This window comes from Chiroxiphia lanceolata, chromosome 1 (assembly GCF_009829145.1).
Source record: "Chiroxiphia lanceolata isolate bChiLan1 chromosome 1, bChiLan1.pri, whole genome shotgun sequence".
NCBI lineage: Eukaryota > Metazoa > Chordata > Aves > Passeriformes > Pipridae > Chiroxiphia > Chiroxiphia lanceolata.
The window spans coordinates 20465845-20479453 of NC_045637.1; the positions used below are offsets into that span (position 1 = coordinate 20465845).

At 35.4% G+C, this 13609-nt stretch overlaps 1 protein-coding gene across 1 annotated transcript in view; it reads left to right on the plus strand.

Moving 5' to 3' along the window:
• The window catches only part of LRP12 (LDL receptor related protein 12), a 47688-nt gene that overhangs the window by 21963 nt on the left and 12116 nt on the right, over positions 1 to 13609 (plus strand). The window contains exons 2-3 of the mRNA XM_032676336.1: positions 5966 to 6022; positions 12818 to 12953. Coding sequence (XP_032532227.1) covers positions 5966 to 6022; positions 12818 to 12953 — 193 coding nt within the window. The remainder of the gene's footprint in view (positions 1 to 5965; positions 6023 to 12817; positions 12954 to 13609) is intronic.

The following is a 13609-nucleotide window of genomic DNA, read 5'->3' on the forward strand; positions in this document are numbered from 1 at the left end:
GAACCTTTAAAGATCATGTAGTTTATCTGAAGGACGGTAGTAGTACTTGTTTTTCTTTTGGTCTTCTGCATGCCCTACTCTGAGCTACATGTAACATCACAGCTATGAATTGATGGTAGGTATGATGGGTGGGCAGTAGCCCACTTTTCTCCCACAGACTGGTTCAGTGTGACAAAGTGGCATCTTCAAGGGGAGCTTGTTTCTACACAGCTGTGCTTAGGTGTTTGCAGGAAGTGGGCTGGGACTGTGACAAAATGTGGTAACAAAAGAAGTCATTCCCAAAAAGCCTGGAATGTTGCAGAGGCATCATGTATCTTTCCAGCTGCCATTTCTGTAGATGAAGGAGGATATTGTTGTTGGTTTTGAACTAGGCCATCACTTTTTAGTGAGGGAATATGGAAGGCAGCACCAAATTGTTCATGAAAACATATAGTAACCTTTTTTTGGTGTCATCATCCACATTTGGTCAGTTAGAAGCAAAATTTCGTGAAGATTATTACAAAGTAACTTCAGCTGACAAAAGGCAGAGTAAACAAGTTAAGCTTACCCTTCATAAGGTACAGAGTGCAAAGGAATTTTGGGAGTAGGATGAAGAAAGGAAGTTTGGTCATGAAATACATTGTCTAAAGTAAAGCAAGTTGAACACGTACCACGATAAAGGGTGTTTAGAAACACATTATATACAGGAAGTGTTGTTGATCTCCTGTCCCTGATAATTGTGGTTCAAGAAAAATATCCTGTCCAGTCTGCTTATGTAGCATTCATTATGCACCACAGTACCTTTTAACTCAAGGTAGTGTAGAAAAAGCTCTCTCTTCACAGCCATTCAGTTACAGCAGTTCTTCAATCTATACAGTTCTATTTATAGGGGGATTGTAATTTAGCTGTTAAAGATAATGGCAGAGGCTTAATCTTGATAAAGAAGAATTTAGCTTCAGTGGAGATAGGTGTGCATGTTGGTTTGTGGTTTGTTTGGGGGTTTTTTTGTGGACAGTAACTACTTGGTGCAACAGCAGAAATAAAGGTAACTTAAATTGGCCTTTGCCACTGTGAATTGTTTCTTTTAATTTTTCATTTTAAACTTAAATTAATTTTTCTGTAAAACACAATCTGGATTTAGCTTAGTCCCAAGATAGAATCATAGAATCATAGAATCGATTGGGTTCGAAGAGACCTCCGAGATCATCGTGTCCAACTCTTGGTCCAAATCCAGTCCATTTACTAGATATATGATGTTTTGTCAAATTAAAGTTATAAAATTTGATTTTACAATCACAGTGGACAAAGTTGCATGTACCAGATTTTTGTGTGTACTTTTGCAATATTCATCACTTCACTGTACTAAATTAGTATTACTAATTTTAGTCAAGTCAAAATCGAAATGAGGCTTCATTTGAGAGTTATTATTTGCTATCTCAGATGCCAGTATTTAGGTAAACTTGTTCTTTGTCTGAAGCTTTCAAGTTCATATATATATCTGGAGTACAGAAGGTTGCCTTTCTTAATCTGAATATTTTGACTAAGAGGGACACTTCATTATGGGAGCCTGGGGGTCTGTTTGCCTTTTTGAAAACTGCATGAATTTGAGTAAAGCTCAAAGGAGAAGCTTGTATCAGGACTGTAGGCATAGTTTTGTGCTCCAAAGTTATATGCAGATAATCCTTTGACTCTGATACTCATTCCATTTTTGAGAGAGCTGTGGTGTATAGGCTGTGGGGAAGGACGGATGTAGGGGATCACATCCTAAAATGAAGGCAACTGCATTACAGTAGCCTCTACACTGAGGCTGAGCATCACTGCTGCTGGCTGGGTTTCAAATACATAGAACCTGGTGGCTGCTTTTTCCAAATGTCATGTTTTCTAGGTGTAAGAGCATTCTTTTTCTCTGCTGTTTGTTTGGAGTATTTGCTGGTGCCACATTTTTTGTTGTGGCCAGCCCCACTCCCCTGGCCTGTGTTTAATTTCCTGCCTGTGATGAAACTTAGAAGTAGTTACTGAGTCAAATACCTTCCAAGGCTGTGGGTTTTATTTTCTGTGTAATTCAGTTTGCCTCTGCAGACTCTGTGTAGGACTTTGGACCAGGTTGCTGGGAATTGATGATGTGAGAGTGTCTCGCTTTTCAGGGTAGGGTGTGGGGAATTTACCATTGTTTCACATAGACTTGCAGGGGAGAAATGCCCCAACTGCTGGAAAACCTGAAGGCAAACCTAGTGTTGTCTTGTTTTTTTCTGTAGTCAACCAGTTGTGAGGCATGAATCAAAAGGAATTAATTCAAGTGTCTGTGGAACTACTTGTCTGTTTCTGCCTGATCGTAAGGTGAGGTGGCATTGTAACCCAGGGGATTTGAGTGGAATAGAAAAAACTGATGAAGGTCAAAAGGACTAGCTTTGTGCTGTGAAGGTAAAATAAAATTTTACAGATGCATCTGTCAGAGTCAACAAACAACTTTGACCATAACCACTCTTTGACCATTTGAGAGATTGTTAAAGTTATCAAAGACAGAAAGGCAGAAATTGGAGGGTCATTCTATGCTGTAAAACACTCTATCAAGAGTCTTAACTCTTTTAGTAACCAGTTGGCTGGGTTTTTTATATTGCAGTCAAGGAATCTTTAGGGGTATTACTATGAGTGGTGGCAACAAACTCATGTACACATCAATAGAAATCCATTAAAAGTACTTTCCATGCTTTTGTTTAATCTATAGATTACCAGTAGTTTAATATATCTTGTATTCTATTTAGGAAACATTCTTTGGGGGGTTTTTTGTTCTTTAGAAAAAACATATTAAGTACTTGTTTTTATCTTGAGCTTTTCCAATTGAATTTAACTTACATGCAGTTGCTGACCATATCTTAAGCTGCAGGGCTAAAGTTGACAAACATTTCTTGGTTTAATACAACTTAAAATAAGTGGCCTATTTCTGCTAAATATTTATAAATGGATGTGAAGAAGATGGGTATAGTCCTGGCTACACAAGTGGTCTCTTCTATGAAGTCAGCAGAAAAAAAGGAATGAAGATGTTGGTTTTAGAAAAACAATCTTGATCTCTTACAGGCTGAATGGAAGGCAGGAGCTTCTCTGTGTGTCTTCCAACACTGTGTTGAAATGGAAATCAATAACAAATATTTCTTTAAACCTTGTTGGTGACCTAAGAAATTTTTTTTACATACTCGTCCTCTGCTGTGTTAAATAGACTAACAGGAATTTCAAAGATAATTCTGTTCCCATATCTTAATGGAAATTACTGATCTGTTATCTGATATATTGATATTCTAGTAGTCTCACTTTATATGTGACATAATTGTAGAGATCATATAAAGATCATTGCCCAAAAAATTCATGAACGTGTCTGTCAGCAGTTAGTAACACTTAAATGGCATCTGAACACGCTCTGTTTCAGTGACAGTTTCCAATAAGAAAAGGAAGTAATAATCTGGCAGATTTCTCAGATTAATTTTTCATGTAATGGAAGATTATTGGGAAGGAAAGAATTTTGAAAAAACCCACCTTATTTTGATACTATAGTATTGGATCTGAAATCAGCCTTCATCATGACATGTTAGTGCTGCTTCTGACTAATCACTGAAGTTAGATTGACAATAAATGTAACATCACTTTATCTCAAGAGATTAATTGCTAGATTGTAAAGCATATTTAGATGGAAAATAATCAAGTGCTCTGTCTTTGATTATTGGCTTTAGTTTTCTTAACCCACTAATTCTGGGTCAGTGTGTACCAGATTTAGATGTGAGTTCCCTTTTTAATATGCTTCTCATTATTACTGATTTATATTTTCTCTCTCTCTCTCTCTCTCCTTTGCTTTGATTTCCATCACTTCATTGTTATGTCAGTATTTTCCATGTTTTCTTACTATATTTTTATCAGAACTAATTTCATTAGTATTCTGAGGTTTTTGTTTTCCTGGAATTCAGATTCTGGGAGCATCAGTGGCGTGCCCAGGTATTGACTGTCTTCAGCATAGTTACTTGAGGTTTTGGGGTTTTTTTCATATTTCTGAATGTTTGTGAGTTCCTTCTTTTTTGTCATGCTGTTAATTTTCAATGTTCAATAACAACTATAGATAAACATGCAAGTACCCCTTTTTGCAAAGAAAAAAAAAGGTTAATAATCCCTAATGTATTTGAAAGATGAAATATTAGTAAGCTATTTTTAGGTTAAAACAAAAGGTCTCGAAATGTTAATTTTTTTTATGCTGATGGAAATAAAAGAAAACAATCAGAAATGTGTTTCTATGGAATCAGTTACAATTAAAATCACTTTGCAGCAAAGATGCTTATTTTGTAAATTGGGAGCTGAGTTTACTGTAGGCATGAAATCAGAGTGGCAGCACTCCTTGGCATGTCAGTGATATGCAAAATGGAGGGACTATTTGGAGAACAGGTTTTTAAAACTTAGAAGTATATTTTACTTAGAAAATAGTTTAATTGGAAAATAATTGCTCACTAATACAGTATTTGAAATAGTTTTTGTTTTAAAATACTTCAGGCTTTTGAACATTGAGGAGAGTTGTTACAGTGTGGATTTTTTAAAAAAAAATTGAGACAAAGCAACCTGATAAGTAAATATCTGTTGTGAAATTTGTACATTGAAAAAGGGGTGGGAAACGTAACTTTCAGGAGCCAAGGAATTTATTTTTTTAAAAAATAAATGAATTATACTTGCTGTATTTCTGCAAATTCTGATCATCAGGTTTTTAACTGTATGGTGTCTTTAAGAAATAAAAAATTATGTCTTTGTGCATTTGGTGTCAACCCTGGGAGCAGTTTCTGAAACATTTTATTTTTAACCACTGCAGTGGAGGAGCACTGAGCTGTGGCTGCTTAGGTGTATTATGTTCTAGGTCAGCTCGTAACAGTCTTTAAGTTAGTATAAAAGGAATTTATGTTTTCTTTGTGTACTTAAGGTTTTTGTCACCCAGACATACCACACTTACATTGCAGTGCTGGTGCAACAACTGATTTCACGTGCATGAAAACCTGTGTGACATGGCACATCCTCAATATTACAAAACTTTGAGGGATTAAGAGTTATGGTTTTAAGATTTGCTTAGTGATGTATTTTATATTTTAGATTCACTGACTATATTCAAAGGAGGAGCTTATTTATCAAAGTAGCTCTCTCCTCCCGAAATGCCTGAAAGATTTTATTAAAAATTTATTGTAAAGGTTAAAAGAAAGGGTGGTGAATAAAGGAGAGGAGAAATCTGTTCAGTGGGAGAAATGTGCACAAATACAACTTGATCCATCGCATGTACCAGGGCTGCCACCTATCAGCAAAGGTATTTGCTTTAGCAGGCTGCTTTTACTCTGGAGAAGTGCAAAGTATTGGATTCGGAGGGGTAACTTTTCTGTCTGTAACTCTTGATGACCACATGGGTCTTGTTCATCTTCGCAAGTGTACGTAGTTTTACTGAGCACTCCCAGGAGTTAACTGCTGAAGGTAGCTAGTTCCCTGCTGTATTTGAACTGTCTTTCTGGATAAAGGGTACAGGCTGCAATTCGTTGTGAAATAGATGGTTGTAGTCCCCTGGATGTCTGTATTTGCATAGCATTAACTTACAAATCTTGATCCAGGAGAAGATGCGGAAGATGCATTGAAATAAATCCTTCATGAAAATATAGTAGCATTTGATACAAAATCATACAAGTCTACTATCTAAAATGCATAGTTTCTCAAAACTCTACCACAGTCTCTTGTTCCTTAACTTTCTAGCATATTTAATTGTTCCTAGTAAATTGGCAATACTTGAGGTTTTTTTATTGTATAGTAACTTTTCTCTAGGTTTTCTCTTTTAAGTTTTATCATAAATTAATGTAGGACCTTTAATGTTTAATATTAATTAAAATAACTTCATTTTTGTTCGTTCTGTTCTGTAAAAAGGTATCTGAAGAATTTCTACAAATTTTATCTTGGAAATTAGCTTATTCATTATGTTTAATTTTAGGAAATGGTGCTCTTGCAGAACATTCTGAAAATGTGCATATTTCAGGAGTGTCAACGGGTAAGTCATTTTTTGTAATGTTTAAATTTCATGCATGACTTAAATAGTAAATATTGAAAGCCACCTGGTATCTTATGAAGAGATATTTGGCTATAAAAATTATTACTGCCTTTTGCAGCATGTAATAAGGAATGAAGCAACTGGAACATGGAAAAATTCTCATAAGATAAAACTGATACCTGCATGCTCATGAACAGATTATGCCTTTCTAAGTGGACTGCTTAATTATTTTTCCATACAAACATTGAACTAAGAGAAAAGTTGGTTTAAGTTGAATTGATATTTTCTTTCCACAGTAAAGTTTTTGTGAAATGAAATTTACTGAAATGTAATTTTGGACATTGCTACTGTCAAATAATATAAATCCAAGAGTTATGCATTTCACCTGATTAGATTGAAGCAGTAACTGAAACTACTGTACACTTGACTGCACTGTTTCCTTAATACAAGAAAAAAAAAAACATTTTAGAACTCGTGAAACTGAGAGACTGAGATGCTGGGAGAATATGGAGTATAAAAGCAGCACACATTGCTCCAAGGTTGCTGTGTTCTCTTCCAGTCAGTCAGTCTCAGGCCTCTTCCAGGCAGCAGCCACGGTCGGGACTACTCTGTGTTAGTGATGTGACTGTGTGGCCATTGTACAGTCTTTGTTCTTCAGATGTTGTGCAGCATCAGCCAAGCTGCTGGGTGTGTTTTATGATACAGATACACAGGATATGTGCAAATGGGGAGATAAACACTCCTCAGCAGGTAGAAGAATACAAGCCTGATTCTTTCCATAGGGAAGCTGGCACTAATCCCTAGAAATCAAACTGATTTTCACACACCCTTCTTCTAAAATGGGTCAAAATGCAAACTTGTCCTTTTTGAAAACAACTTGCACATCTCACTGCAGTTATGCTTGCAGTATTGCTTCAAACATTATATTTCTACTTGTGCTCACAGTTAAGTTTTTGGATAAATGTACAGTCAGTGGATGGTCTCTGTTACACCCTACTGCTTTCTATTTCCCTTTCATTGTTTGCCACTCAAACACTGTTAAAAGTCTAATTATAGAAGACCTTTCATATCCTTTCTTGTGCTGCATCATGAAAAATGTTGTTGCTTTTTAACAGTAGTAATGCATCAAGTATCATGTATAGTACATTTACGGCACACTGTAAATAATAAATATCAGCATAGCTACTTGCCCTGCTGGAACAATTGTTGCTGGAATTGGAATGTATGAGATACACAGCCTAAAATCTAGCTATGCAGCTTTCAGGGTGTGTTTTAACAACCTCACACCCCTTTGTTTACTGCAACAGTCATGTCACAGGTCACAATACAGGCAGAAAAGCATCTGCTGGGCAAGAGGTGAATGGAATTTTTGACTCTGCTTCCAGTACTTTGGCCAGCATGCTTGAATAGGCAGTGCCAAGAAGAGCAGAACACAACGTACTTTCTACGCAAGATAACAGCAGCTGGTAGATAGACCTTTAACTACTGAGAGGAAAGGTCCATTTAAAAATAAATAAAAAAGAAAATTAAAAAAAAAGAGAGAAAATATATATATAAAAGTAGCTCTGATGTTCCTGTGTTTCCAGATGGGAAAAAATAAATATCACACTCTAAAGTTTCTGTCTGAATATAAAGTGCAAATTCTTCACTGGGGAATTTTCAGATAATGGATCTGGGGATGGTCTGTTAATGACAACCCAAAGAAAGCATGTAGCCCAACCCAGTGCCATTTTCCTTACTCCTATTTATACATCTTAAATGTTAAGTGCATGGCCCAAGTGTAAAAGATGGGGATGAATTACATGATTTTTTTAGTTCCTTTTAAATAAATTCGTTGCCCCAAACATATTTTTGAACTTGTAAGTGATATGTTTTTCAAGCATACCTGGACAGCTGTATATTTAGCAGAACAGTTTGAAGCAGAGTTTCTGTGAAATAGAACCAAAGACATCTGGCCTTTAATCTTTCGAAATCCAACTTTCACTTGGTGTTGAAACCAAGCAAGTGATTTTCTTGAACAGTTGCTACTGAGACAGGATTTAAAATGAAATGATTGTCTCAATGGTAGATTTTCTGTCATGCTGCTGCTCTAAGGCTACGTGACATACCTTCCTAAATTATGTTTTAGTAGCACAGACCTCTGTGGTCTTTGGTATTTATGCTTCTGCTGTATATTATATCTTTCAAGTTACAGGTACTCTAATATATGAACATGCTTTTTCTACCAGCAGCAATAGTGAAATGTTGTCTCTTGTGTAGAGAAAAGTGTTTATGCTTTTAAAATCTGAAAAATTCAGAAATATTTTGAGGTCTGCCTTTGAGGTATATTGAGCCGTAATTGTCACAACTGCAAAACCAATTCCTCCATCTCCCCAGTCTCCCCCCTCACTCTCCATTTTGAAGAATTTCAGCACTGGTGTAAACAGTTGTTCATTAACAACTGTTTTTATTTATATATAGAGAGAGTTTATATATATATATATAGTTTATATATGATGATTATATATATAAATATTTATATATATATAAAAACTATTTCATTTTGCTGAGTGTGTCTCTGTATTGCTGAGCAAAGGGCTTTAATTTATAATGCTTTTTGGCTTGTCCTGGAGGCAAAGATTCCTATGCCTTCTTCCCCTGTAGTTCTGCAAATAAGACTTTCAGTGGCTCCTGAGAGTTACAATGCAATAATTACCCTCCCTATTCATGGTTTAGACTTTATCACAATATTATTCTCTTTTTACTCTAAGCTGTTTTAAACACCTTCAGATCATTTATCCAGCCGCATTCATGTCCTTACCATGTCCAATATAATGCATACCTTATCATCGTGTGGTTCACATTGAAAGCTAATTCTTTTATCTTTTCAACTAATCTTCTGGCATTACTGTGAAGATAAATCCCTAATCTCCCTCTCCCTGCTTTTCTGAAGTGACTTTTTTCCTTGACATGTTGTTCACTCTTACTTACTATAGGTACTTTACTTCTCTAGATCTTGTTACAGAATTTTTACATAGGTTTCTTAATTATTTGCATGTTATAACTTGCTAATTGAATTTGGTCAAGTTTTCATTGGCTCTCTTCTGTTTACCAGTTAACATCCCGTAGGTAGTTTATTGTAATGTTCTGTAATGTGGGGTGGTAAACAAATTTTAGGAAGAAGGAAACAAGAAAAACTGTTGTACCTATTTTTAAAAATCTACAGGAAAATCCACATATACCAGAAAATGATGTGCACAGCTCTTTTGACCATTATTTTGCACTATAGTACGTGAAACATCTTCAGTCCTAACTGCAGTATTGTAATGTACTGAAGAGTAATAGCAAAGTAACAAATTTGCAAATAGATTGTTAGCAAAATAAAGGTTCTCAAAGGAAAGAGTTTAAAACAGGTAGGAGATGGATGAGCAGAATTGTACTCAAGGATAAAAGGGCATTGAAGGGAATGTAGGCAGAGGCAACACCCACGTAGAAGGTTCTCCCTCCAAATCTTACAGCCACCAGCATGAGACTTGAGAACATCTGAGACACGCATCACTGGGTGTCTTTGCTTTCTTCGATGCAACCTTCTCACTTTCACTTCTGCTTCTGCCTTGGTTGCAATCCCATGTCCTTGATGTTGCTCACATTCTGCATGTTTTCAAACACATGAATAAAATGTATCTTAAATTATAGTTCCAAAAGGTCTAGGAGAAACATTCTGGTTAGGCAGAGAGACAGGAACTGATTTTAAAGGCTCGCTATTATATTTATAAAGTATATTCTCTTTAAAACTGTTCTATTTCAAAAGGTTATCCTTGATTTAAAAAATCTTGCTGAGAAATTATTCTCTCTCAAAATGATAGCACTTCTGAAGTGCGGCTTCTGCACAGTTCATCTTGACCTTTTAACATTTTTTTAAGCAAAGAGGAGATTTCTGTTGTCTCCTGAGTTATAAGTAAGAGATGTTTATTACATGAATATATGCCAAGTATGCAAGTGCATTTAGCATATGTAGCTAACCTGAAGTTAAGGAAGCTATAATTCCCTTTTCAAGTCCATTCTTTTTTTTTTTTCAACCCACACTTTGTCATGCATATTTTTTTCCCCTCTTCTACAGCACTAGCACAGTGCTGTTGCCCTGTTTTGTGCCTGCGATCATTCTTGCTTCCTCATGCCCTCCATAGTCTGCTTCTCTCTTCCCATATTGGGTGGTGCTGCAACTGGTCATATTTTGCCCTCAGCTCTTTAATGTGAGCTTTAGTGGAAACAGAGAAAAAGCCATCTTATTAAAAGAATATAGAAACTATAGGGATATGGCTGACTCTGCAAACAAAGGATAAAAAAATCCTGAATTTGAGTAAAACTGGGAGTTTTCATGGTTTTCTCGAAGTATCACCTTGGTTATACAGGATTTTAGTGCAGAATTTCTTCCATTCGAACTTGCATTGAAGTTACTGTTTGTGCTGCTGCAGGGGTTGGATTGAGCAGATGAGAGTTGTTGGGAGTGCTGTGCCAGCACAGGAACTTGCCCAGCCGGTTACATTGTAGTTTACAGTTGCTAGCAGTGTTTGGAGGTTCCTATTCAACGGAGACATACTGTACTTACGTTTTTAGCATGTTTAAGTTTTTGGGGTTGAACTCTCTAAAACTGAATGAATATATATTGGATGGATCATTTTCGTGTATTTTAGTGCAAAGTTTCCTTTTGTCAGGCAAACTTAAAAGCTTCTTTAGAGGTTCTCAGTAACAAAATCATGTCTGTCAGCTTGTAAATATCTAATATCAGGTGAATGTTGTAGTAGTATAAATTTCACCTGCAGGTAACTTATTTTAAGCTGAGCACTATTTCAGTAGTAACCAAGTAGTATGTGGAAATGTTTGCCAACATTTGCAGGCTTGGTACAAAATGTTTTATACTTTCTTCTAGTTTTTTGCAAATTTTTTTTCTGAAACAGTTAAAACTGCTATTTTACTTCAAAAACTGAATAACCAGTTTTTGTTTCCTGACCTTCTGTTTCTTGCCTGAACAAATGTAAAGTATCACAAGATCATTTACACAGGAGCTGTGTTCCAAAATATCATGGTCTTAGAGCACCACCTATAGGGTTTGCTGAAAATTTAAAACAAAAGTGAACGATACATGTTCAAGTGCAATCTTTCTGTATTTTGTGACTTTTTTGTCCCTAGATATAAGGGCAGGTCTTATGTTCTGTAGTTAATGTTAATACTTTGCAGCATGAATAAAGCTCTAAAAAGAAGCATGTGAAAAACCATTTAAAGCAATGTTCTCTTACAGCTGTACAGGAAAACAGTAAACTTACTGAGTTTATTTTTGCTACCGTATTTAAGCTAACACAGAAAATTCTGACATTTTGCCAGCACTTTTATCTTTTAATACTTCTAAACATATTTTTCAGAAATGGATTTGTAATGCCATGCAGAAATATTTTAAAGTAATAATAATAATAATAATTTAAGAGTATAACTTCTCATTGTATTAGAGCTAGACAATAATTTCAGGTCTTTATAGTATTGCAAAATTATTTTGAAAGCTTGATTGTAAAAATAGAAAAAAAAATCCTCTTTACAAATTATTTTATTACAACTTTTGCACTGTTCTAAATGCAGTTCATTTTTCATCGTGTTTGTTTACTGTATCAGTTGTGATTTATTTTAATCAAATAAAAATTCTAAAAGCTTTTGGTGATTAGACAATAATGAAAATGCTTCCTCATTTGTTATAGTTCTTGTGTTTTAACTATTGTGTGTAAACTGATTGTGCTACCAGTAAACTTTAGGAGCTTGCAGGTTTTGGACTAGCAGTAAGAAAACTGAAAAATAAAAACACAGAGGGCAATTATTTTTTAATGTGTTTTCTGACCACTGAAACTTCTTCATAATTTGAAGGTCTACAGTGAGAGTATTGTAGCCTTCCTATTACCGTGAAGGTTGTGAATCAGATATATGACAGGTGTTTGTATATAAGGCTGCTAAGGGGAAAAAAACTAGGAAAACAAAACCACAAACTCAGTAAATACATGACTTGAAATAAAATCAGCAGAGCTGAGAACACTCCTGTAAGAGGAATAGCAGCTGAGTTAAGGCCAATGCAGAAAGCTACTGTATAATAAAGTAAGAATACAAATGGCTGAGTTACTTCAGTTGCATATAATTAGACCTATAAATACAAGCTTTCTAGTCCTTTATCAGAAAAGTAGTAATACAAGTCTCTCTTAAGAATAATCTCTTATGAACCTAACTTTTCATATTTATAAATGAAGTGTGCTGCAGTAAGTGCTTTTTGCCTTTCAAGCATTTGGAATCATGTGTGTGAAGGTCATTTCCATGTCAAGAACTGGGAGGCAGGTATTTAAATGGTGGTCAAACACTGGGTCTACCTAAGACAAGAAATTTCAGCTACTTGATAATTTAGCTTCAATTTATTTTGTACCTTCAATGCACTTGTCAGTTTAAGGTGTTAAGTTCATGGTTAAATTGAACTTAATCTTTGTGAAGGCCAAAAATAAAATTATGAAATACAAAATCTTTCACTTTATTAAAGTTGTGAAAGTCTGTATAGAATAATGTTTTTTTAATCTGTAATAATAATTGATATAAGTAAGAACTGCTGCACTGGCAATGTTGAAAAGCATGTTTTGACTCACATGTTCCATTACAAACTCCTTTAGAAGTTGGGGTTTTTTAATCGGTATATAATCTAATTAGTTCTGATTGGTTGGAGGTTTTTTCTGTCCTATTGGCTTTAAAAAAGTGGAATTAATCAATTGCTTTCTATATATATGTATTTTTCAGCTTGTGGAGATATTCCAGAACAAATTCGATCACCAAGTGGAACGATCACAAGTCCAGGGTGGCCCTCTGAGTATCCTGCCCGAATTAATTGTAGCTGGTACATCCATGCCAACCCAGGGGAGATCATTACTATAAGGTAACAGTGCTCCTGTTTTATCCACATGGATCAAAGAAGTACTAACTAGACATTTTTAGCTGCCAGCTGTGTATACTGGTTTTCTCTTCCTTCCTGTAAGTGAAGGATTTCAGTTTTGTCTGTTTTCTGCCTTTCCTGTTATCTGATTTGCTCTCACACAGCCATGTAGCCTTTGTTTTCAGCTGGGAATTGGTGTCTAGCAAGAAGTTCAATGTGCTCATTTATTTGAATTCTTTTCAATGTGTCTGAAATATAAGAATTTTGCATTAAAAATGTGTAGAGGAAGTTCTGTAATGCTTCATTGCTGTGAAGTCTCATGGTGTGCTTAAAAATGTCAGGGACAAATAGTGAGTCAGTAGCTATGACTGCAGTTTTGGAAAGGCTGAGTTTTGATGCAGGGAGCTCCTCATAGTTTCACAAATCTTGTCACTTTTCTAAAGTAGTAATGTCAAAAATTTGTATCGTAGATGGAAGTTCTCATCAATTCATTCACCATTACTGGTTTATTTGAGCATCAAGATACAAGTTAATACCATTTCATAGACTTAATCATGAAACTGCATTGCCTGCAGATTTACTTCGATTTCCAGTACAGACTTGCTGTGACATCAGTTATTCATTTCAAGTATTGCTTCTTAATTTAAACCATCTTTCTA